Source organism: Salvelinus alpinus, chromosome 3 (genome assembly GCF_045679555.1).
Source record: "Salvelinus alpinus chromosome 3, SLU_Salpinus.1, whole genome shotgun sequence".
NCBI classification, from domain to species: domain Eukaryota; kingdom Metazoa; phylum Chordata; class Actinopteri; order Salmoniformes; family Salmonidae; genus Salvelinus; species Salvelinus alpinus.
In genome coordinates this window covers 96924565-96949095 of record NC_092088.1, presented here as the reverse complement: position 1 = coordinate 96949095, position 24531 = coordinate 96924565, and the positions used below count along the sequence as shown (strand labels likewise).

Sequence of the window (24531 nt, the reverse complement as noted above, 5' to 3'; positions counted from 1 at the left end):
GGCCCATTGGGATCTATATAGGGACTAGTGTTGACCTGGGCCCATTGGGATCTATATAGGGACTAGTGTTGACCTGGGCCCATTGGGCTCTATATAGGGACTAGTGTTGACCTGGGCCCATTGGGCTCTATATAGGGACTAGTGTTGACCTGGGCCCCTTGGGCTCTATATAGGGACTAGTGTTGACCTGGGCCCATTGGGCTCTATATAGGGAATAGTGTTGACCTGGGCCCATTGGGCTCTATATAGGGACTAGTGTTGACCTGGGCCCATTGGGATCTATATAGGGACTAGTGTTGACCTGGGCCCATTGGGCTCTATATAGGGACTAGTGTTGACCTGGGCCCATTGGGCTCTATATAGTGACTAGTGTTGACCTGGGCCCATTGGGCTCTATATAGGGACTAGTGTTGACCTGGGCCCATTGGGATCTATATAGGGACTAGTGTTGACCTGGGCCCATTGGGCTCTATATAGTGACTAGTGTTGACCTGGGCCCATTGGGATCTATATAGGGACTAGTGTTGACCTGGGCCCATTGGGATCTATATAGGGACTAGTGTTGACCTGGGCCCATTGGGCTCTATATAGTGACTAGTGTTGACCTGGGCCCATTGGGCTCTATATAGGGACTAGTGTTGACCTGGGCCTATTGGGATCTATATAGGGACTAGTGTTGACCTGGGCCCCTTGGGCTCTATATAGGGACTAGTGTTGACCTGGGCCCATTGGGATCTATATAGGGACTAGTGTTGACCTGGGCCCATTGGGATCTATATAGGGACTAGTGTTGACCTGGGCCCATTGGGCTCTATATAGGGACTAGTGTTGACCTGGGCCCATTGGGCTCTATATAGGGACTAGTGTTGACCTGGGCCCCTTGGGCTCTATATAGGGACTAGTGTTGACCTGGGCCCCTTGGGCTCTATATAGGGACTAGTGTTGACCTGGGCCCATTGGGCTCTATATAGGGACTAGTGTTGACCTGGGCCTATTGGGATCTATATAGGGACTAGTGTTGACCTGGGCCCCTTGGGCTCTATATAGGGACTAGTGTTGACCTGGGCCAATTGGGATCTATATAGGGACTAGTGTTGACCTGGGCCCATTGGGCTCTATATAGGGACTAGTGTTGACCTGGGCCCATTGGGCTCTATATAGGGACTAGTGTTGACCTGGGCCCCTTGGGCTCTATATAGGGACTAGTGTTGACCTGGGCCCATTGGGCTCTATATAGGGACTAGTGTTGACCTGGGCCCATTGGGCTCTATATAGGGACTAGTGTTGACCTGGGCCCATTGGGATCTATATAGGGACTAGTGTTGACCTGGGCCCCTTGGGCTCTATATAGGGACTAGTGTTGACCTGGACCCCTTGGGCTCTATATAGGGACTAGTGTTGACCTGGGCCCATTGGGCTCTATATAGGGACTAGTGTTGACCTGGGCCCATTGGGCTCTATATAGGGACTAGTGTTGACCTGGGCCCATTGGGCTCTATATAGGGACTGGGGTGACATTTAAGACACAGACCTATATTATGGTCTATCAACAGCCACAGCAGATCTTCAACCACCGTTCAAATATTATAGATTTATCAAGTTATAGATTTATCAAATCATCCTTCAGTCACATGTAGGTGAAACATGTTGATTTCTATATAGAATCTGAACGAGCGTATTCTGCCGTTTCCATGACGCTTCCCTTTGTCAAATAGAGTTCTCAGAATTCAAGAGTTGCAGCTCTATTTCCAAATGTCACTTGTTCCAAGACTATCCATGCTGTCCATGCATTCAGCATGTCATCACTGCACCACTGCTCTGGCTACTAGGCAAAAACGACCAACATAATAAACCTCAAATTACAATATGCTGTTCTGTGGTCAATGGAAGAATGAGCGATAGAAACCAGATAGAAGTTGATAATGGTGCGTGTGACTTCAGTTACGTTCTGGTTAGCCGCCGATTGTCCAAACCAAGTACTTTCTCAATGTCTTTCCATATCAGGGTAAAGATGAAACCAGGCCTGCAGGTGAGCGACTGTCTGAGACTGTGGGTTTGAGACTCATGGAGTCTTACACGGGCAAAGGCAGAAATTGTGACCATGGATAACTTCTTCACATCAAATTCCCTGGCAGACAAGTTGATTGCGAGGAAGACTAGCCTGTTTGGAAAACAGTGAACAAAGGCGGGAGCTTGCCACCCCCCGTGCAAAACAACATACCAGCGGAGCTGTACTCCACATCAGTGATGGAGAGTGGTAAAGCAACACTCACGGCGTGCGGATGTCAATGAAAGTGTGTCATCCTCAACACCATGCATCCCGCTGTGACCTCAAGAAGAAACCGGAGACGGCGACAGACTACAATCAAACAATCAAACAGCCAAGTCAGCAGGTCCTGCTCTCTCTCCTCAAGCACCACAGCTCCCACTGGGGAACAACAAGACACAATGTGTAGTCGGCTGCCTCACACAAAGCCCTGAAGCTGTGTGCTGACTGTGGAACCTGAAGCATAAAGAGAGAACCTGATTGGTTCATGTGTAAAGGCACCGGTATAAGGGCCCAATACAGTGTCTGATACTATCAACAGATGACTGTTTTTTTTATATATTGTCATTTCAAATATTTCCATTAATATTTATTTTATGCAATTTAATCCTTTACAATTGTTCATGTTTAGGAATACAGCAAATCATTTCACCTGTGCACCTGGCAGGTTATATTATTATCATATTTTTCATTTCTACTTTGTCAGAAGAAGCTGTAACTGGACTTTATTAATTACTAGAACTCTTACTACTAATATAACTTACAAATCATGTTGATCAAATGGAAACACTGTAGTGTTTTACTGTAAAGGGAATGAAAATAGACTACAGGGACTACGTTGTTTTCTCTTAGGACTTAATAGAATTATACAAAACAACATGTCCTTGATGATCCATCTAAACAACTAGTCCGTTTTTTTGTTGTTGTTGATTTGATTTATTTCCACAAGTATTTCTTTATGCAATTTAATCCTTTACAGTAGTTTATGCACTATTTATCAAGCATGTTTGTGCTCCTTGCGGGTTGATATGCATCTGAGGCATATGCTAAAGGGGACGCCCAGCAACGTTCTAGCAGGTACTGATAGGCTGAAAGGCCAGGCAGTTCTAGTGTTAATGACGTGTACCATGAGACCTCCGTGCTCTAGGATTCCTCCTTTAATGACGTGTACCATGAGACCTCCGTGCTCTAGGATTCCTCCTTTAATGACGTGTACCATGAGACCTCCGTGCTCTAGGATTCCTCCTTTAATGACGTGTACCATGAGACCTCCGTGCTCTAGGATTCCTCCTTTAATGACGTGTACCATGAGACCTCCGTGCTCTAGGATTCCTCCTTTAATGACGTGTACCATGAGACCTCCGTGCTCTAGGATTCCTCCTTTAATGACGTGTACCATGAGACCTCCGTGCTCTAGGATTCCTCCTTTAATGACGTGTCCCATGAGACCTCCGTGCTCTAGGACTCCTCCTTTTAAAGACGTGTCCCATGAGACCTCCGTGCTCTAGGATTCCTCCTTTAATGACGTGTCCCATGAGACCTCTGTGCTCTAGGACTCCTCCTTTAATGACCTGTCCCATGAGACCTCCGTGCTCTAGGATTACTCCTTTTAAAGAAAAAAAAATTCTCTTAACATTAAAAGCATCTCTAAACATGTATTACCATTTATAATGTATGTTGTTCTGACAGGTTTTGTGTATATTGTTACTGTTTCTTCATCAGTACATGCTCTGTAGTCCAGAGGGTTATTTGAAGGTATATATTACGTCTGTTGGTGATTAGTCTCCCTAGGCAGATGGGTTACCTCCCACTTTAACAATGTTCCATCATACACACTTAGGAACTGGAAGTTCTGATACTGGTTGATGAGGACAGAAGCCTGAAGTATTGTCATCGTTATTGTTGGAACGTTCCCCCTTTTTGTATATAAACTTTTAATTGGAACGTTGAAAGTCAGATCAGTACAGGAGTCAAGGACTTCTACGACAACTTCTGGTTTCAAATGAACAGGCCTGTCCATTATCAGTTAATTAACTGATTTCAAGATAGCAGCATAATCACCTTTTTTTTCATTTGTTAGTTTATTTTGTTTTTGTTTCTAGTCATTACCATATTTTAATGATGAATAATGTGAGCGCCCGTGCGCGCTCACGGAGTTGATTAATGAACGTGTGGTAAGGTTGATTCAGTCTGCTCTCTGTGGTTTCTACTTTGTCCCCCTCGTCAAGGCGTTGACAGACACGGGCTCAGAGAAGTATATGGAGGTACGGTGTCTAATGTGCATCATGACTAGGTAATGGTGTGACACTAACCACGTGACAACAGCACCATTTCAACACTGCATTCAGTCAGTTGGTCAATTCTAAAGTTTGGCTTTTTCAATGTGTTTTACCCATGTTTGGATTAAAGTACTAATCAGGCAAGTGTTGAATCGTAGAAGGGGTTTGTTTTGATCAAATAAATGTCGTACATATTTTAAATACATTTATTGTAGAATGCATCCACAGTTGATTTGAATGTATTTGACTAATCATGCAAGAGTTGCATCGTTTTAGTGTTTTGATCAACAGAATGTTTTTGGCAGGTTTGATTAAATGGATTGTAGAAGACATCCACTGTAAATGGAATGAGTGTTTCCTGTTCTGTGATGTTACTGTCTGTCCTGCACAGCCTGACCTAGTGCGTAGTGCTGTGTTGAAAGACCAGTTTACACTGTGCAGCTCTGCTGGTGTGTTGTGTGGAAGCATGTTCTCCTAACGGTTCTCTTGATTTACCAAGGTCTGTACACTACATTATGTACTAACCCAGGGGCAAAAGTGGTTGAAGAGACATCACTTTACAACCATCACTTTGGAACCACTTTACAACCATCACTTTAGAACCACTTTACAGCATCACTTTACAACCATCACTTTGGAACCACTTTACAACCATCACTTTAGAACCTCTTTACAACATCACTTTAGAACCACTTTTTAACCATTACATCCATCACTTTAGAACCACTTTACAACCATCACTTTAGAACCACTTTACACCATCACTTTAGAACCACTTTCTAACCATTACAACCATCCCTTTGGAACCACTTTACAACATCACTTTACAACCATCACTTTGGAACCACTTTACAACATCACTTTACAACCATCACTTTGGAACCACTTTACAACCATCACTTTAGAACCTCTTTACAACATCACTTTAGAACCACTTTTTAACCATTACATCCATCACTTTAGAACCACTTTACAACCATCACTTTAGAACCACTTTACAGCATCACTTTAGAACCACTTTACAACCATCATTTTGGAACCACTTTACAACCATCACTTTAGAACCACTTTACAACATCACTTTAGAACCACTTTTTAACCATTACATCCATCACTTTAGAACCACTTTACAACCATCACTTTAGAACCACTTTACAGCATCACTTTACAACCATCACTTTGGAACCACTTTACAACCATCACTTTAGAACCACTTTTTAACCATTACAACATCACTTTAGAACCACTTTACAACCATCACTTTAGAACCACTTTACAACATCACTTTAGAACCACTTTACAACATCACTTTTTAACCATTACATCCATCAATTTGATACCACTTTACAACATCACTTTAGAACCACTTTTTAACCATTACAACATCACGTTTTAACCATTGCATCCATCACTTTAGAACCACTTTACAACCATCACTTTAGAACCACTTTAGAACCATTACAACCATCACTTTAGAACCACTTTACATCCATCACTTTAGAACCACTTTTTAACCATTACATCCATCACTTTAGAACCACTTTCTCACTCTCTCTCCCTTTATCTCTCACTGTCTCTCTCACTCTCTCTCCCTTTATCTCTCACTGTCTCTCTCACTCTCTCTCCCTTTATCTCTCACTGTCTCTCTCACTCTCTCACTGTCTCTCTCACTCTCTCTCCCTTTATCTCTCACTGTCTCTCTCACTCTCTCTCACTGTCTCTCTCTCTCTCTCTCTCCCTTTATCTCTCCCAACCAAAGGAGATCAAGAAGTTCATCAAGGCTACATCTGAGAAAATCAAGAAGACCAGGGACAAATATGGCATCAACGACAATGGCACCACAGAGGTAGACCTTTTCATCCTTTACATTTAACACAGTCACAATGGCACCACAGAGGTAGTGTAAAGCTCTCCACCATTGGACTCTGGAGCAGTGGAAACATTTTCTCTGGAGTGATGAATAACGCTTCACCATCTGGCAGTCTGACGGATGAATCTGGGTTTGGCGGATGCCAGGAGAACGCTACTTGCCCTGTAACTGTAAATCTCAGTGTAAATCCTCTTGCTCACGGTCGCTCTCTGTCTGTCTGTCTGTCTCTGTCTGTCTGTCTCTGTTTCAGCCCAGAGTCCTGTATCAGTTGGATCGAATCACTCCCAGCCAGCTAGAGAAGTTTCTGGAGACCTGCAGGGACAAGTACATGAGGTACTGTATCTGTGGTGGTCACTGCTCACAGATGGTTGTGTCTGTGGGGGTCACTGCTCACAGATGGTTGTGTCTGTGGGGGTCACTGCTCACAGATGGTTGTGTCTGTGGGGGTCACTGCTCACAGATGGTTGTGTCTGTGGGGGGTCACTGCTCACAGATGGTTGTGTCTGTGGGGGTCACTGCTCACAGATGGTTGTGTCTGTGGGGGTCACTGCTCACAGATGGTTGTGTCTGTGGGGGTCACTGCTCACAGATGGTTGTGTCTGTGGGGGTCACTGCTCACAGATGGTTGTGTCTGTGGGGGTCACTGCTCACAGATGGTTGTGTCTGTGGGGGTCACTGCTCATAGATGGTTGTGTCTGTGGGGGTCACTGCTCACAGATGGTTGTGTCTGTGGGGGTCACTGCTCATAGATGGTTGTGTTAATGGAGTGATAAGTAACCTGGCTTGAGACTTGGAAGACTTGTGTTCGATCCCCAAGCTAATGCCTAGGAGAATCTTGGGAGACTTGTGTTGAACACCCCCGTAGGACACACTATGCCCTTTGATCCTATGTCTCAATCCTATCTGTCTGAAGACTTGTGTTAGCTCCCCCAAGCTAATGCTTAGTCCTTTAGCTAAGCGGGTCAACCCAGGTTTGAACCCCCGGTAGGTAACACTTTACCCATTCATCCTACATGTCTGTGTCCCCAGAGCTCAGATGGAGCCGGGCTCAGCCGTAGGGGCCCTGTGTGCCCAGAGCATTGGGGAGCCTGGCACCCAGATGACCCTGAAAACCTTCCACTTTGCTGGGGTGGCCTCCATGAACATCACCCTGGGGGTCCCACGCATCAAGGAGATCATCAACGCCTCCAAGAACATCAGGTGGGTCAGGGGTCAAAGCCCTTATTAAGCTCCTTTTTTAAATGGCTTTAGGACAGGAGGATCCAGATCCGAGCCTGGAGGTCCAGAGTACTGCTGGTTTGCTGTTCTGAAGGATCATTAATTGTACCCGCCCGGTGTCCCAAGTATAAATCAGTATTTGATTAGAGAGGAAGAATGAGAATCAGCAGTGGAACTGGCTTCCCGGTCCAGATGGACCTGGTTTAGGATGGTCAGTCAACATCAGACGTGAGTCAGAGCTGGACTTGGAGAGAAGTCTCTCTTAATCCTCTCGCTTTTCTCTCCAGACTATTATAGTAGAAGGATCATGAAGGCTTGCTCATTGTTACAAGTTACTAGGAGAAGTTCACATTCAATCAATTTCACCCTGAAGCATAAAACCTAAAAACTGAAAGATAAATAGTTTTCGTCCAACTACTTCCTTGTCTCCCTGACTGAACGGGAATACGGCTGAATCCCAAATGGCATCCTATTCCCTACATAGTGCACTACTTTTGACCAGAGCCCTGTATAGGGAATAGGGTGCTGTTTGGACCCAGCCGGGGTCCTTCAGAGCGGAGCGCCGGGCGCCGTGTTCCATTAGCTCTGATTGGTGTCTGCTTCTACATGACTAGACAGCCAAGAAGGTTCTTCCAATCACAGTGCCCAGCTGTGATGTTTCCCCCGTCAGCCGGTAGTTATTCTGCTCCGTGTCCTAATCACACGGCCCGGAGAGAATCCTGGAGAAGGAATGAATACACATTAGGAACGGAGGGAGAGCGGGAGAGAGAGAGAGCGGGAGAGAGAGAGAGCGGGAGAGAGAGAGAGCGGGAGGGAGAGAGATTCAGAGGGAGAGAGATTCAGAGGGAGAGAGATTCAGAGGGAGAGAGATTCAGAGGGAGAGAGATTCAGAGGGAGGGAGATTCAGAGGGAGGGAGATTCAGAGGGAGGGAGATTCAGAGGGAGGGAGGGAGATTCAGAGGGAGGGAGGGAGATTCAGAGGGAGGGAGGGAGATTCAGAGGGAGGGAGGGAGATTCAGAGGGAGGGAGAGAGATTCAGAGGGAGGGAGGGAGATTCAGAGGGAGGGAGGGAGAGAGAGAGGGAGGGAGGGAGAGAGATTCAGAGGGAGGGAGATTCAGAGGGAGGGAGATTCAGAGGGAGGGAGGGAGATTCAGAGGGAGGGAGGGAGATTCAGAGGGAGGGAGGGAGATTCAGAGGGAGGGAGGGAGATTCAGAGGGAGGGAGGGAGATTCAGAGGGAGGGAGAGAGATTCAGAGGGAGGGAGGGAGATTCAGAGGGAGGGAGGGAGAGAGATTCAGAGGGAGGGAGGGAGAGAGATTCAGAGGGAGGGAGATTCAGAGGGAGGGAGATTCAGAGGGAGGGAGATTCAGAGGGAGGGAGGGAGATTCAGAGGGAGGGAGGGAGATTCAGAGGGAGGGAGGGAGAGAGATTCAGCAAGAGAGAGATAGGGAGGGAGGGAGAAGAAGAAAGAGGGAGGGAGAGAGATTCAGAGAGAGAGAGGCTGAATCTCAAGCCAGTTGCTTCGCCAAACAATGAGCAGTACCCCTCCATTTTAAATGCCACTCTATTCACAATGACACAACCCTTTAAGAGGCTTCTTCTGTGTTCCCATCAGCACACCTATAATCAGCGCTCACTTGGATGTTGACGACGATGCAGACTTTGGCCGACTGGTGAAAGGGAGGATTGAAAAGACCCTTCTGGGAGAGGTAGCTCGCTATTCAACATGTCTTATAACTACTCTACAGGTACAATCTGTCACCACTGTAATGTCCCCTTTTCTCCACAACATGAGTCACACGGTGGAATGATTCCCGCTCCGCAGGTTGCTGTGCGTTGTGCTGTTTGGAATACGTGTGTGATTCTGTCATCATGCTCAGCACTACAGTTCAATACTACATTTTTAGATTATTTTTTATTTCACCAGGTAGGCCAGTTGAGAACATGTTCTCATTTACAACTGCGACCTGGACAAGATAAAGCACAGCAATGCGACACAAACAACAGAGTTACACAAACAAACGTACAGTCAATAACACAAAAGAAAAGAAAAATATAAAAAAATCTATCTACAGTGTGTGCAAATGTAGAAGAGGTGGGAGGTAAGGCAATAAATAGACCATAGAGGTGAAAATAATGACAACTTAGCATTAATACTGGAGTGATAGATGTGAATTAGCATTAATACTGGAGTGATAGATGTGAATTAGCATTAATACTGGAGTGATAGATGTGAATTAGCATTAATACTGGAGTGATAGATGTGAATTAGCATTAATACTGGAGTGATAGATGTGAATTAGCATTAATACTGGAGTGATAGATGTGAATGATGTGTAAGAAGTGAGAATGCTTATGGGTCACTATAATTCACACCATGGTTCCATAGAATGCTGACAGGCTCTCACATTCAAATCAAATTCTATTTGTCACATGCGCCGAATACAACAGGTGTAGTAGACCTTACAGTGAAATGCTTACTTACGAGCCCTGAACCAACAATACAGTTTTAAGAAAATACCTAAAGAAAAAAGTAAGCGATAAGAATAACAAATAATTAAAGAGCAGCAGTAAATAACAATAGCGGGGGTATATACAGGGGGTACCAGTACAGAGTCAATGTGGAGGCTATATACAGGGGGTACCGGTACAGAGTCAATGTGGAGGCTATATACAGGGGGTACCGGTACAGAGTCAATGTGGAGGCTATATACAGGGGGTACCGGTACAGAGTCAATGTGCGGGGGCACCGGTGTCGAGGTAATTGAGGTAATATGTACATATAGGTAGAGTTATTAAAGTGACTATGCATAGATAATAACAGAGTAGCAGCAGCGTAGACGAGTGGGGGGATGCATATAGTCTGGGTAGCCATTTGATTAGATGTTCAGGAGTCTGATAGCTTGGGGGGTAGAAGCTGTTTAGAAGCCTCTTGGACCTAGACTTGGTGCTCCGGTACCGCTTGCCGTGTGGTAACAGAGAAACCAAGGCTGCAACAAGTCTAACTCAGCTGACATGGACAGACATGATCAGTGTTTCAACTGTCATTTCAGTGGAGGATGTTGAGCTCTAAAGAGAATTTCCCTCTGTAGTTATTGGTGTAACTATCCGACAAACAATCGAGCTGGCCTTTAGCCTGAGCTCCTCTAGCTGGCCTTTAGCCTGAGCTCCGCTAGCTGGCCTGTAGCCTGAGCTCCGCTAGCTGGCCTTTAGCCTGAGCTACTCTAGCTGGCCTTTAGCCTGAGCTACTCTAGCTGGCCTTTAGCCTGAGCTCCGCTAGCTGGCCTGTAGCCTGAGCTCCGCTAGCTGGCCTGTAGCCTGAGCTCCTCTAGCTGGCCTGTAGCCTGAGCTCCTCTAGCTGGCCTTTAGCCTGAGCTCCTCTAGCTGGCCTTTAGCCTGAGCTCCGCTAGCTGGCCTTTAGCCTGAGCTCCGCTAGCTGGCCTTTAGCCTGAGCTCCGCTAGCTGGCCTTTAGCCTGAGCTCCTCTAGCTGGCCTTTAGCCTGAGCTCCTCTAGCTAGCCTTTAGCCTGAGCTCCGCTAGCTGGCCTGTAGCCTGAGCTCCGCTAGCTGGCCTTTAGCCTGAGCTCCGCTAGCTAGCCTTTAGCCTGAGCTCCGCTAGCTGGCCTGTAGCCTGAGCTCCGCTAGCTGGCCTTTAGCCTCAGCTCCGCTAGCTGGCCTGTAGCCTGAGCTCCACTAGCTGGCCTTTAGCCTGAGCTCCGCTAGCTGGCCTTTAGCCTGAGCTCCGCTAGCTGGCCTTTAGCCTGAGCTCCGCTAGCTGGCCTTTAGCCTGAGCTCCGCTTGCTGGCCTTTAGCCTGAGCTCCGCTAGCTGGCCTTTAGCCTGAACTCCGCTAGCTGGCCTATAGCCTGAGCTCCGCTAGCTGGCCTTTAGCCTGAGCTCCGCTAGCTGGCCTTTAGCCTGAACTCCGCTAGCTGGCCTGTAGCCTGAGCTCCGCTAGCTGGCCTTTAGCCTGAGCTCCGCTTGCTGGCCTTTAGCCTGAGCTCCGCTAGCTGGCCTTTAGCCTGAACTCCGCTAGCTGGCCTATAGCCTGAGCTCCGCTAGCTGGCCTTTAGCCTGAGCTCCGCTAGCTGGCCTGTAGCCTGAGCTCCGCTAGCTGGCCTTTAGCCTGAGCTCCGCTAGCTGGCCTTTAGCCTGAGCTCCGCTAGCTGGCCTTTAGCCTGAGCTCCGCTAGCTGGCCTTTAGCCTGAGCTCCGCTAGCTGGCCTTTAGCCTGAGCTCCGCTTGCTGGCCTTTAGCCTGAGCTCCGCTAGCTGGCCTGTAGCCTGAGCTCCGCTAGCTGGCCTTTAGCCTGAGCTCCGCTAGCTGACTTGAATACTGAGCACTATCTCTCACCTCACATGATGTCTGTTCATTATTCACCATTCAAGGATTAGTATTGAAAGTTTGAACGTTTGATTGCTTTTTATAGTTACAAATAATAATCTTATTTCCCCTGCCTTTTCAAAGTTTAATGTAACTATTATGATGGCATTTAGACTATAATAATCTAGCAGAGATGTCACCAAAAACAACCCTGTCATTTCAAATACACAACACATAACACTCGGTTTGAAATACTGGCTACTGCAAAACACACTGTTTACTGTATACTTACTGTGTACTTGAAAATAAAATAACGCCGTTTTGCCATGACAACAGAACATCTATGTTTGCCGTGATTGAATACATATCGGACTCTTTCCCTGACAGATTTCAGAGTACATTGAAGAGGTGTTTCTGCCAGACGACTGTTTCATTCTGGTCAAGCTGTCACTGGAGAGGATCAGACTGCTACGACTAGAGGTACCAACATAGAAATACAGACACTGTTCTAGTCATTCTATGACTGTTCTATTCATTCTATTGCTATATTATTCTATGATAGTCTATTCCTTATTTTTCATTACTATTTTTATTCATTCTAATTCTATATGACTATTCTAGTCATTCTAATTCTATATGACTTTTCTAGGCATTCTAATTCTATATGACTATTCTAGGCATTCTAATTCTATATGACTATTCTAGGCATTCTAATTCTATATGACTATTCTAGGCATTCTAATTCTATATGACTATTCTAGGCATTCTAATTCTATATGACTATTCTAGGCATTCTAATTCTATATGACTATTCTAGGCATTCTAATTCTATATGACTATTCTAGGCATTCTATTGACTACACTATATTACAAAAGTATGTGGACACCCCTTCAAATGATTGGATTTGGCTATTTCAGCCACACCCGTTGCTGACGGGTATAAAATCGAGCACATGCAATCTCCATAGACAAACATTGGCTTACTGAAGAGCTCAGTGACTTTCAACGTGGCACTGTCATAGGATGCCACGTTTCCAACAAGTCAGTTTATCAAATTTCTTTGATAAACAATCACTACCGAGTTCCAAACTGCCACTGGAAGCAACGTCAGCACAATAACTGTTCGTCGGGAGCTTCATGAAATGGGTTTCCGAGCCTAAGATCACCATGCGCAATAACAAGCGTTGGCTGAAGTGGTGTAAAGCTCGCCAACATTGGAATCAGTAGCAGTGGAAATGCGTTCTCTGGAGTGATGAATCACGCTTCACCATCTGGCAGTCCAACAGATTAATCTGGGTTTGGCGGATGCCAGGACAACGCTACCTGCCCTAATGCATAGTGCCAACTGTAAAGTTTGGTGGAGGAGGAATAATGGTCTGGAGCTGTTTTTCATGGTTCAGGCCCCTTAGTTCCAGTGAAGGGAAATCTTAATGGTACAGCATACAACAACATTCTAGACAATTCTGTGCTTCCAACTTTGTGGCAACAGTTTGGTGAAGGCCTATTCCTGTTTCAGCGTGACAATGCCCCCGTGCACGAAGCGAGATCCATACAGAAATGGTTTGTCGCGATTGGTGTGGAAGAACTTGACTGGTCTGCACAGAGCCCTGACCTCAACCCCATCAAAAACCTTTGGGATAAATTAGAACGCCGACTGTGAGCCAAACCTTATCACCCAACATCAGTGCCTCAACTCACTAATGCTCTTGTGACTAAATGGAAGCAAGTCCCCGCAGCAATGTTCCAACATCTAGTGGAAAGCCTTCCCAGAAGAGTGGAGGCTGTTATAGCAGCAAAGGGGGAACAACTCCATATTAATGCCTATGATTTTTTAAATGAGATGTTGGACGGGCAGCTGTCCACATACTTTTGGTCATGTAGTGTATATTTATTCTAATTCTATGTGATTATTCATTCTAGTGACTATATTCATTATTTCTATATGCCTATTTTATCAATTCTATGTGTATTGGTGTGAACTACTGGGAGGGATGGAAGGAAATAAACTGTTTTGGTTTCAGGACACCTGCCTTTGATCTTTATCAGGTGACATTTTAGAGGAAAAGGTTTCTTAGTCTGTTTTGTCCCAGGTCTGACTTTGTCAGTTTAGACAGGAAGTCGGACAGACAGTTTAGACAGGAAGTCAGACAGTTGTTTCTTTGTCAGTTTGACGAGTAGAAGGATGCAGCTCCACAGAGAGCAGAGCTTTTCTTCACACTAATTGAGCATTGGATTGTTCTTTAAACGATGGGTTTTAAATGAAAGGGCTGTTTTATACTGTAGCGTGACCTGCCTGACTAAACTAGTAATCAGGCAGGTCGGCCCGTAGTTCCATCCATCCCAACTCACTGTAGAGAAGCCTGAGATGTTTGACTGTTCAACTGTCTCTTTCTCTCTCTGCTCTCTCTCTGCATGTCTCTCTCTGTCTCTCTCTGCTCTCTCTCTCTGTCTCTGCTCTCTCTCTCTGCATTCTCTCTGTCTCTTTCTCTCTATCTCTGCATTCTCTCTGTCTCTGTCTCTGTCTCTTTCTCTCTCTGCATTCTCTCTGCTCTCTCTGCTCTCTCTTTCTCTCTGCTCTCTCTGCTCTCTCTTTCTCTCTGCTCTCTCTTTCTCTCTGCTCTCTCGTTCTCTCTCTGCATTCTCTCTCTGCTCTCTGCTCTCTCGTTCTCTGACTCTCTATCTATTTCTGTCTGTCTCTCTCTCCGCAGGTAAATGCAGAGACAGTCCGCTACTCTATCTGCATGTCTAAGCTGAGAGTGAAGCCTGGAGACATAGCTGTACACGGGGAGGCAGTGGTCTGTGTATCTCCCAGGGAAAACAGCAAGAGCTCCATGTACTACGTCCTCCAGTCTCTAAAGGATAACCTGCCCAAGGTAAGAGTAACGCTGCGTCCCAAATGGCACCCTATTCAGCACCCTACTTTTGACCAGGGCCCATATTCCCTATATATAGTGCACTACTTTTGACCAGGGCCCATATTCCCTATATATAGTGCACCACTTTTGACTGTGGCTCTGGTCTAACGTATTGAACTAAACATGTTAATATTGTGTTAGTCTTCAGGCAGGTCTCACCATGGATTATTTTAGTGAATTGTTTCTTTCATGATATCAACAGGGGCTTTATGATTAGAAATGCATAGAATTCACCGGGCGGGTAATGCTGCCAAGACCTCTGTACAGTTCATTATAGTGTGTCCCATCTTTCTTTTCCTCCCCCTCTCTGTCTTATCTCCTTTCCTCCCCCTCTCTGTCTCCTCTCTCCCCCCTCTCTGTCTCCTCTCTCCTTTCCTCCCCCTCTCTGTCTCCTCTCTCCCCTCTCTCCTTTCCTCCCCCTCTCTGTCTCCTCTCTCCCCTATCTCCTTTCCTCCCCCTCTCTGTCTCCTCTTTCCCCTATCTCCTTTCCTCCCCCTCTCTGTCTCCTCTTTCCCCTCTCTCCTTTCCTCCCCCTCTCTGTCTCTTCTCTCCTTTCCTCCCCCTCTCTGTCTCCTCTCTCCTTTCCTCCCCCTCTCTGTCTCCTCTCTCCTTTCCTCCCCCTCTCTGTCTCCTTTCCTCCCCCTCTCTGTCCCCTCTCTCTTCTCTCTCTGTCCCCTCTCTCTTCTCTCCACTCTCTCTGTCCCTTCTGTCTCTGTCCCCTCTCTCCTCCCTCTCTCTTCTCTCCCCACTCTCTGTCCCTTCTGTCTCTGTCCCCTCTCTCCTCCCTCTCTCTTCTCTCCCTGTCTCTGTGGTGTTACTAGGTGGTGGTACAGGGTATCCCTGAGGTGTCCAGAGCTGTCATTCACATCGACGAGCAGACCGGCAAGAACAAGTACAAGCTGCTGGTTGAGGGAGACAACCTACGCAGCGTCATGGCAACCCACGGTGTCAACGGCAACAGGACCACCTCAAACAACACCTATGAGGTAACTAGACTGTAGCAGCCCCTCTTCCAAAAACAAACAGCAACATATTATCGTCCCATTTATTGATCGAATTTCAAATGATCGTCTGATTGATTGGCCTGAACCAATTCTCTCAATGACAACTGTTGTTGTAAAAGAGGACACTTTGTTAATTAAATGAATGGATTGAAGACCTCAATGCCGAGAACCAACTGTTGTTGTAAAAGAGGACACGTTGTTAATTAAATGAATGGATTGAAGACCCCAATGTCTCTGTGCCGAGATCCAACGGACTGTTCTCTCCTCCAGAACTATCTACTGTCCCCGCGGCGTGGATCCCAGTCTGATCCCAGCATGAGGCTTACGCATTTCTGTTCCCTCTGCTCTGTCTCCCAGCTGCTCTTCCTATCCTACCATTTAATCAATCATACAAACATCAGTTTGGAATTCTATTCTCCTTTTAAAATTAAAAAAACATATCTAAACAGAAGCAACTGATTGTCTCTCTGTTTCGCAGGTTGAGAAGACGCTTGGTATCGAGGCTGCTAGGTCCACCATCATCAATGAGATACAGTACACCATGGTGAACCACGGTATGAGCATCGACAGGCGACACGTCATGCTCCTGGCAGACCTCATGTCCTATAAGGTCGGTGAAAAGATGGAGAAGGTTTTATTCAAAGACGAATAATATTGAGTGAGGTTTTGTTTTTAAAGTTTGTTTTGTGATGACAGATGAGGTGCTCTGTTTGCAGTTTAGATGCAGCAGGGTTGCAAAATTCCTGCAACTTTCAATAAATTCCCTGGTTTTCCCGAAATCCTGGTTAGAGGATTCCCGTAATAAGTAGGAAATCCGGAATCATGCAACCAGGATTTCTGGAAAAACTGGGAGTTTATAGAAAGTTCCCCGAAATTTTGCTAACCTGTGCAGGCCTACTCTCAGCTAATGTCATATTTTACATATGTTTTCCATTGAAATACAGTACCAGTCAAAAGTTTGGACACCTGCCTCCTGAGTGGCACAGCGGTCTAAGGCACTGCATCGCAGTGCTAGCCGTGTCATTACAAATCCTGGTTCGATTCCAGGCTGTGTCGCAGCCGGCCGTGACCGGGAGACCCATGAGGCGGCGCACAATTGGCCCAGCGTCGTCCGGGTTAGGAGAGGGTTTGTCCCAGCGTCGTCCGGGTTAGGGGAGGGTTTGGCCCAGCGTCGTCCGGGTTAGGGGAGGGTTTGTCCCAGCGTCGTCTGGGTTAGGGGAGGGTTTGGCCCAGCGTCATTAGGGGAGGGTTTGGTCCAGCGTCGTCCTGGTTAGGGGAGGGTTTGGTCCAGCGTCGTCCTGGTTAGGGGAGGGTTTGGTCCAGCGTCGTCCTGGTTAGGGGAGGGTTTGGCCCAGCGTCGTCCTGGTTAGGGGAGGGTTTGGTCCAGCGTCGTCCTGGTTAGGGGAGGGTTTGGTCCAGCGTCGTCCTGGTTAGGGGAGGGTTTGGCCCAGCGTCGTCCTGGTTAGGGGAGGGTTTGGCCCAGCGTCGTCCTGGTTAGGGGAGGGTTTGGCCCAGCGTCGTCCGGGTTAGGGGAGGGTTTGGTCCAGCGTCGTCCTGGTTAGGGGAGGGTTTGGTCCAGCGTCGTCCGGGTTAGGGGAGGGTTTGGCCCAGTGTCGTCCGGGTTAGGGGAGGGTTTGGCCCAGCGTCGTCCGGGTTAGGAGAGGGTTTGGCCCAGCGTCGTCTGGGTTAGGGGAGGGTTTGTCCCAGCGTCGTCTGGGTTAGGGGAGGGTTTGTCCCAGCGTCGTCCGGGTTAGGGGAGGGTTTGTCCCAGCATCGTCCGGGTTAGGAGAGGGTTTGGCCCAGCGTCATTAGGGGAGGGTTTGGTCCAGCGTCGTCCTGGTTAGGGGAGGGTTTGGTCCAGCGTCGTCCTGGTTAGGGGGAGGGTTTGGCCCAGCGTCGTCCTGGTTAGGAGAGGGTTTGGCCCAGCGTCGTCCTGGTTAGGGGAGGGTTTGTCCCAGCGTCGTCCGGGTTAGGGGAGGGTTTGGCCCAGCGTCGTCCAGGTTAGGGGAGGGTTTGGCCCAGCGTCGTCCGGGTTAGGGGAGGGTTTGGCCCAGCGTCGTCCGGGTTAGGGGAGGGTTTGACCCAGCGTCGTCCGGGTTAGGGGAGGGTTTGGCCCAGCGTCATTAGGGGAGGGTTTGGTCCAGCGTCGTCCTGGTTAGGGGGAGGGTTTGGCCCAGCGTCGTCCTGGTTAGGAGAGGGTTTGTCCCAGCGTCGTCCGGGTTAGGGGAGGGTTTGGCCCAGCGTCGTCCGGGTTAGGGGAGGGTTTGGCCCAGCGTCGTCCGGGTTAGGAGAGGGTTTGTCCCAGCGTCGTCCTGGTTAGGAGAGGGTTTGGCCCAGCGTCGTCCGGGTTAGGGGAGGGTTTGGCCCAGCGTCGTCCGGGTTAGGGGAGGGTTTGGCCCAGCGTCGTCCGGGTTAGGGGAGGGTTTGGCTGGCAGGGATGTCCTTGTCCCATCGCTCTCTAACGACTCCTGTGGCGGGCCGGGTGCAGTGCACGCTGACACGGTCGCCAGGTGTACGGTGTTTCCTCCGACACATTGGTGCGGCTGGCTTCCGGGTTAAGCGGGCATTGTGTCAAGAAGCAGTGCGGCTTGGCGGGGTCGTGTTTCGGGGGGATGGGACAAGACTGTAGCTACCAATTGGATACCACAAAATTGGGGACAAAAAACAAATATATATATATATATTAAAAACACTAAAAAACATTGTTTGTACACCTACTCATTGAAGGCTTTTTCTTTTCTTTTTACTAGTTTCTATATTGTAGAATAATAGTGAAGACATCAAAACTATTAAATAACACATATGGAATCATCTAGTAACCAAAAAAGTGTTAAACAAATCAAACTATATTTTATACAGTTGAAGTCGGAAGTTTACATACAGTGGGGCAAAAAAGTGTTTAGTCAGCCACCAATTGCAAGTTCTCCCACTTAAAAAGATGAGGCCTGTAATTCTCATCATAGGTACACTTCAACTATGACAGACAAAATGAGAGAAAAAAAATCCAGAAAATCACATTGTAGGATTTTTTTATGAATTTATTTGCAAATTATGGTGGAAAATAAGTATTTGGTCAATAACAAACAAGCAAGATTTCTGGGCAAGGCAGAAATGCTCACTAACAGGGATGTAAACAAATTTGTGCACAAAACTTGAGAGAAATATGCTTTTTGTGCGTATGGAAAATGTTGGGGCTCTTCTAGTTCAGCTCATGAAACATGGGACCAACACTTTACATGTTGCGTGTATATTTTTGTTCAGTATATTTTTTTTACTTATACAATTGCTTATACAATTAAAAATATTTTGTTTAATAAAACAAAATCTCTGTATGTGATAGGATACAGTATGTATAATAAAATATGTAATGGGTTTTAAGAAATAGGGTTATGCAATATGATAATGTAATATGGATATGCAATAGGATCATGTAGTAGGGTTTTTGCAATATGATAATGTAATAAGATTGTGTGATATGATTATTGAGTAGGGTTGTGTAATTGGATAATGTGATAGGATAATGTAATAGTGATATGAAACAGGATAATGTAATGGGATAATGCGATAAGATAACGCGGTAGCATAATGCGACATGGTTATGCAATATGATAATGTAATGGGATAATGTATAGGGTTATGCAATAGGATAATGTATTTGCCATCCATAGGGTGAGATCCTAGGTATCACCAGGTTTGGCCTGGCTAAGATGAAGGAGAGCGTGTTGATGCTGGCGTCCTTTGAGAAAACTGCCGACCATCTCTTTGATGCTGCGTACTTTGGTCAGAAGGACTCGGTCTGTGGTGAGTTCTCGGTCTTCCTCTTTCTATAGCAGAATTACAGAAATACAGCTACTTGATAACAAAGAATTACAATGGCTTTTTGTTGTCTAAAAAACATCTGTCCTTTCCACGACTTCTCTCATTCACTGCACTGATCTGAAATAACTAACGAGCGACCTGTCAGGTGTTTTCACTACAGATGAATGGGGAGGAGACGGAAGAGAGGGCGGATTCCCAGCCATTGAGAAAGAAATCCCAGACACGGCTGATTGAGCTCAATCTCTCTGGTTCCAGGTGTATCTGAATGTCTGTGTCTCCTCTGGTTCCAGGTGTATCTGAATGTCTCTCTGTCTCCTCTGGTTCCAGGTGTATCTGAATGTCTGTCTCCTCTGGTTCCAGGTGTATCTGAATGTCTGTCTCCTCTGGTTCCAGGTGTATCTGAATGTCTCTCTGTCTCCTCTGGTTCCAGGTGTATCTGAATGTCTCTCTGTCTCCTGGTTCCAGGTGTATCTGAATGTCTCTCTGTCTCCTCTGGTTCCAGGTGTATCTGAATGTCTGTGTCTCCACTGGTTCCAGGTGTATCTGAATGTCTGTGTCTCCTCTGGTTCCAGATGTATCTGAATGTCTCTGTCTCCTCTGGTTCCAGGTGTATCTGAATGTCTGTGTCTCCTCTGGTTCCAGGTGTATCTGAATGTCTGTGTCTCCTCTGGTTCCAGGTGTATCTGAATGTCTCTCTGTCTCCTCTGGTTCCAGGTGTATCTGAATGTCTCTGTCTCCTCTGGTTCCAGGTGTATCAGAATGTCTCTCTGTCTCCTCTGGTTCCAGGTGTATCTGAATGTCTCTCTGTCTCCTCTGGTTCCAGGTGTATCTGAATGTCTCTGTCTCCTCTGGTTCCAGGTGTATCAGAATGTCTCTGTCTCCTCTGGTTCCAGGTGTATCTGAATGTCTCTCTGTATCCTCTGGTTCCAGGTGTATCAGAATGTCTCTGTCTCCTCTGGTTCCAGGTGTATCAGAATGTCTCTCTGTCTCCTCTGGTTCCAGGTGTATCAGAATGTCTCTCTGTCTCCTCTGGTTCCAGGTGTATCTGAATGTCTCTGTCTCCTCTGGTTCCAGGTGTATCTGAATGTCTCTGTCTCCTCTGGTTCCAGGTGTATCTGAATGTCTGTGTCTCCTCTGGTTCCAGGTGTATCTGAATGTCTGTGTCTCCTCTGGTTCCAGGTGTATCTGAATGTCTGTGTCTCCTCTGGTTCCAGGTATATCTGAATGTCTCTCTGTCTCCTCTGGTTCCAGGTGTATCTGAATGTCTCTGTCTCCTCTGGTTCCAGGTGTATCAGAATGTCTCTCTGTCTCCTCTGGTTCCAGGTGTATCAGAATGTCTCTCTGTCTCCTCTGGTTCCAGGTGTATCTGAATGTCTCTCTGTCTCCTCTGGTTCCAGGTGTATCAGAATGTCTCTGTCTCCTCTGGTTCCAGGTGTATCTGAATGTCTCTCTGTATCCTCTGGTTCCAGGTGTATCAGAATGTCTCTGTCTCCTCTGGTTCCAGGTGTATCAGAATGTCTCTCTGTCTCCTCTGGTTCCAGGTGTATCAGAATGTCTCTCTGTCTCCTCTGGTTCCAGGTGTACCTGAATGTCTCTGTCTCCTCTGGTTCCAGGTGTATCTGAATGTCTCTCTGTCTCCTCTGGTTCCAGGTGTATCTGAATGTCTCTGTCTCCTCTGGTTCCAGGTGTATCAGAATGTCTCTGTCTCCTCTGGTTCCAGGTGTATCTGAATGTCTCTGTCTCCTCTGGTTCCAGGTATATCTGAATGTCTCTGTCTCCTCTGGTTCCAGGTGTATCTGAATGTCTCTGTCTCCTCTGGTTCCAGGTGTATCAGAATGTCTCTCTGTCTCCTCTGTTCCCAGGTGTATCTGAATGTCTCTGTCTCCTCTGGTTCCAGGTGTATCTGAATGTCTCTGTCTCCTCTGGTTCCAGGTGTATCAGAATGTCTCTGTCTCCTCTGGTTCCAGGTGTATCTGAATGTCTCTGTCTCCTCTGGTTCCAGGTATATCTGAATGTCTCTGTCTCCTCTGGTTCCAGGTGTATCTGAATGTCTCTGTCTCCTCTGGTTCCAGGTGTATCAGAATGTCTCTGTCTCCTCTGGTTCCAGGTGTATCTGAATGTCTGTCTCCTCTGGTTCCAGGTGTATCTGAATGTCTCTGTCTCCTCTGGTTCCAGGTGTATCTGAATGTCTCTGTCTCCTCTGGTTCCAGGTATATCTGAATGTCTCTGTCTCCTCTGGTTCCAGGTGTATCTGAATGTCTCTGTCTCCTCTGGTTCCAGGTGTATCAGAATGTCTCTGTCTCCTCTGGTTCCAGGTATATCTGAATGTCTCTATCTCCTCTGGTTCCAGGTGTATCTGAATGTCTCTGTCTCCTCTGGTTCCAGGTGTATCAGAATGTCTCTCTGTCTCCTCTGTTCCCAGGTGTATCTGAATGTCTCTGTCTCCTGGTTCCAGGTGTATCTGAATGTCTCTGTCTCCTCTGGTTCCAGGTGTATCTGAATGTCTCTGTCTCCTCTGGTTCCAGGTGTATCTGAATGTCTCTGTCTCCTCTGGTTCCAGGTGTATCAGAATGTCTCTGTCTCCTCTGGTTCCAGGTGTATCAGAATGTCTCTCTGTCTCCTCTGGTTCCAGGTGTATCAGAATGTCTCTCTGTCTCCTCTGGTTCCAGGTGTATCTGAATGTCTCTGTCTCCTCTGGTTCCAGGTGTATCTGAATGTCCTTGTCTCCTCTGGTTCCAGGTATATCTGAATGTCTCTCTGTCTCCTCTGGTTCCAGGTGTATCAGAATGCATCATCATGGGAATCCCCATGAACATCGGTACAGGACTGTTCAAGCTCTTACACAAGGCTGACAAGGACCCCACTCCACCCAGGAGACCCCTGCTCTTCGACAGCGCCGAGTTCCACATCCCCTTGGTTACATAGTAGAACCCTGGGCTGGCGTCTGTCCCAGTAGAACCCTGGGCTCTGTCTGTCCCAGTAGAACCCTGGGCTCTGTCTGTCCCAGTAGAACCCTGGGCTCTGTCTGTCCCAGTAGAACCCTGGGCTCTGTCTGTCCCAGTAGAACCCTGGGCCCTGTCTGTCCCAGTAGAACCCTGGGCTCTGTCTGTCCCAGTAGAACCCTGGGCTCTGTCTGTCCCACACCCAACATCTAATAATGTACAATAATATGGTCATTTAGTAGATGCTTTAATCCAAAGGCACCTACAGTTACATAGTGGCACATCTGCAGTATATGTGGCCCGTTTGGGAATCAACCCCACAAGCCTTACTGTACTGATCATTGTTTATGCTTATTTTGCTATCAATGATTGACAGTTGACGTGATGAGGAGTGTGTGTGTGTGTGTGTGTGTGTGTGTGTGTGTGTGTGTGTGTGTGTGTGTGTGTGTGTGTGTGTGTGTGTGTGTGTGTGTGTGTGTGTGTGTGTGTGTGTGTGTGATGGAGTAAAGAGAGCATGGGGCACATACACAAGGAGTGCCTTAACGTGAAGCTTTTGTTTTCTCTCCGTGTTTATTGTGTTATTTTACACCACTTCTTCTAATTCACAGGACTACAGAGAGAGAGAAGTGTCTGTCAAAACGTCTCCAGCTTCTTCCACAATGGAAGAACTGACGTTCACCTGTTTTTTATTTGTTTAGTCGTGGCCTCATGTGGACTCACTGTATTATGTTCTCCGTTTGTTTTCCATGCTTTGCCCCTTTCTGAATTTACAATAAAGTGTGTTTGACGCTGGAAAGAGTGAAGCGTTGAAGTCACTGATTTGATTATAAATATGGTTTGATGTTGTTCGCTGGCTGAAAGGAGTCTGTTCAACAGGTCTGTAAAGTGTGTGCTTGAGACAACTCTTCATTCATTACCACACAGCTTTGTTGTGCCATTCATGGTTGGCGTGACACTGATGGAACAACCTGGAGACAGGAGTTGACTGAAGCACAGAGCCATCTGGAGCCTGGTTACAATGAACCCTGTGTAATACTATAGGATGGTCTTGGATGCCCAGGCTTCACTCCTGTTGTTTCTTAAGGTGAGGTTACTATATGGTGACTGTTCTCTAAAACCTCAAACAAATTGTCTTTTTGTGTTTACTGCTGGCTTGGGGTTTTTCTCAGTGTTTAAAACATACCTCTACTGTATGTATGAATGTCTTTATGGTTTAAAACATCCCTCCACACCTTGTGCACCTCTTGCAAATGCATTTCTTGTGTTTAATAATATACAGTATTTATCCTTCAATCAATTTTGTCATTAAGTCTATTGTAGTATGGCTTATTTCTACTGAATGTACACAAAATCAAATTTTTTAAATTTACTGTATGAATGTCTGTATGGTTTAAAACATCCCTCTACTGTATGTATGGATGTCTGTATGGTTTAAAACATCCCTCTACTGTATGTATGGATGTCTGTATGGTTTAAAACATCCCTCTACTGTATGTATGGATGTCTGTATGGTTTAAAACATCCCTCTACTGTATGTATGGATGTCTGTATGGTTTAAAACATCCCTCTACTGTATGTATGGATGTCTGTATGGTTTAAAACATCCCTCTACTGTATGTATGGATGAGTCTTCATGGTTTATGTGTTATTTAAACCCTCTTAACTGTAAATCATTGTAATCTACGTAATCCCCAGAAGTCAGGATTTATCCTAAAAGGGCCATACACAATAACTAGTAATACTGCGTACTCCAAGGTTAAAATCTCACCTTCCAGGTAAAAATGGTTATAAATTGCGGAGGTGTAATCACTTTTGAGGACACAAGTACACAGGACAAATAGGATGAAAAGATGAAGTATTTTACGATGTATTTCCGAATCAACAAAAATGTATGAATCAGGCTTGAAATGACATTTTTTTCTAAATATAGTATAATCAATTTATAAAAGGACTGACTATAATATTTCACCCTCCTTATAACTGTAAAATACATATTTAAATATTTAGTGTTAGAGAAGATTTGCATATTTTGATCAAAACGTCTGCCCCCATCGCTGTGAATGTCTCACAGAGCTCTAGCATGGCTTCCTGAACTCGTAGGAACTTGCCTTTCATA

The 24531-nt window shown here is 46.3% G+C and overlaps 1 protein-coding gene across 2 annotated transcripts in view; it reads left to right on the top strand.

Annotated features, from left to right (window-relative positions):
• polr3a (polymerase (RNA) III (DNA directed) polypeptide A) overlaps nt 1-23213 on the top strand; it is a 76685-nt gene extending 53472 nt beyond the window's left edge. The window contains exons 22-32 of one of the 2 annotated variants that reach the window (XM_071394601.1): nt 4276-4311; nt 6086-6172; nt 6447-6529; nt 7226-7396; nt 9031-9124; nt 12123-12215; nt 14444-14608; nt 15472-15636; nt 16133-16264; nt 19323-19455; nt 22250-23213. In XM_071394601.1, coding sequence (XP_071250702.1) covers nt 4276-4311; nt 6086-6172; nt 6447-6529; nt 7226-7396; nt 9031-9124; nt 12123-12215; nt 14444-14608; nt 15472-15636; nt 16133-16264; nt 19323-19455; nt 22250-22398 — 1308 coding nt within the window. In that variant the 3' untranslated portion in view covers nt 22399-23213. The remainder of the gene's footprint in view (nt 1-4275; nt 4312-6085; nt 6173-6446; nt 6530-7225; nt 7397-9030; nt 9125-12122; nt 12216-14443; nt 14609-15471; nt 15637-16132; nt 16265-19322; nt 19456-22249) is intronic. The other variant, XM_071394602.1, reaches the window with a different exon arrangement.
• The last annotated feature ends 1318 nt before the right edge of the window (nt 23214-24531 follow it).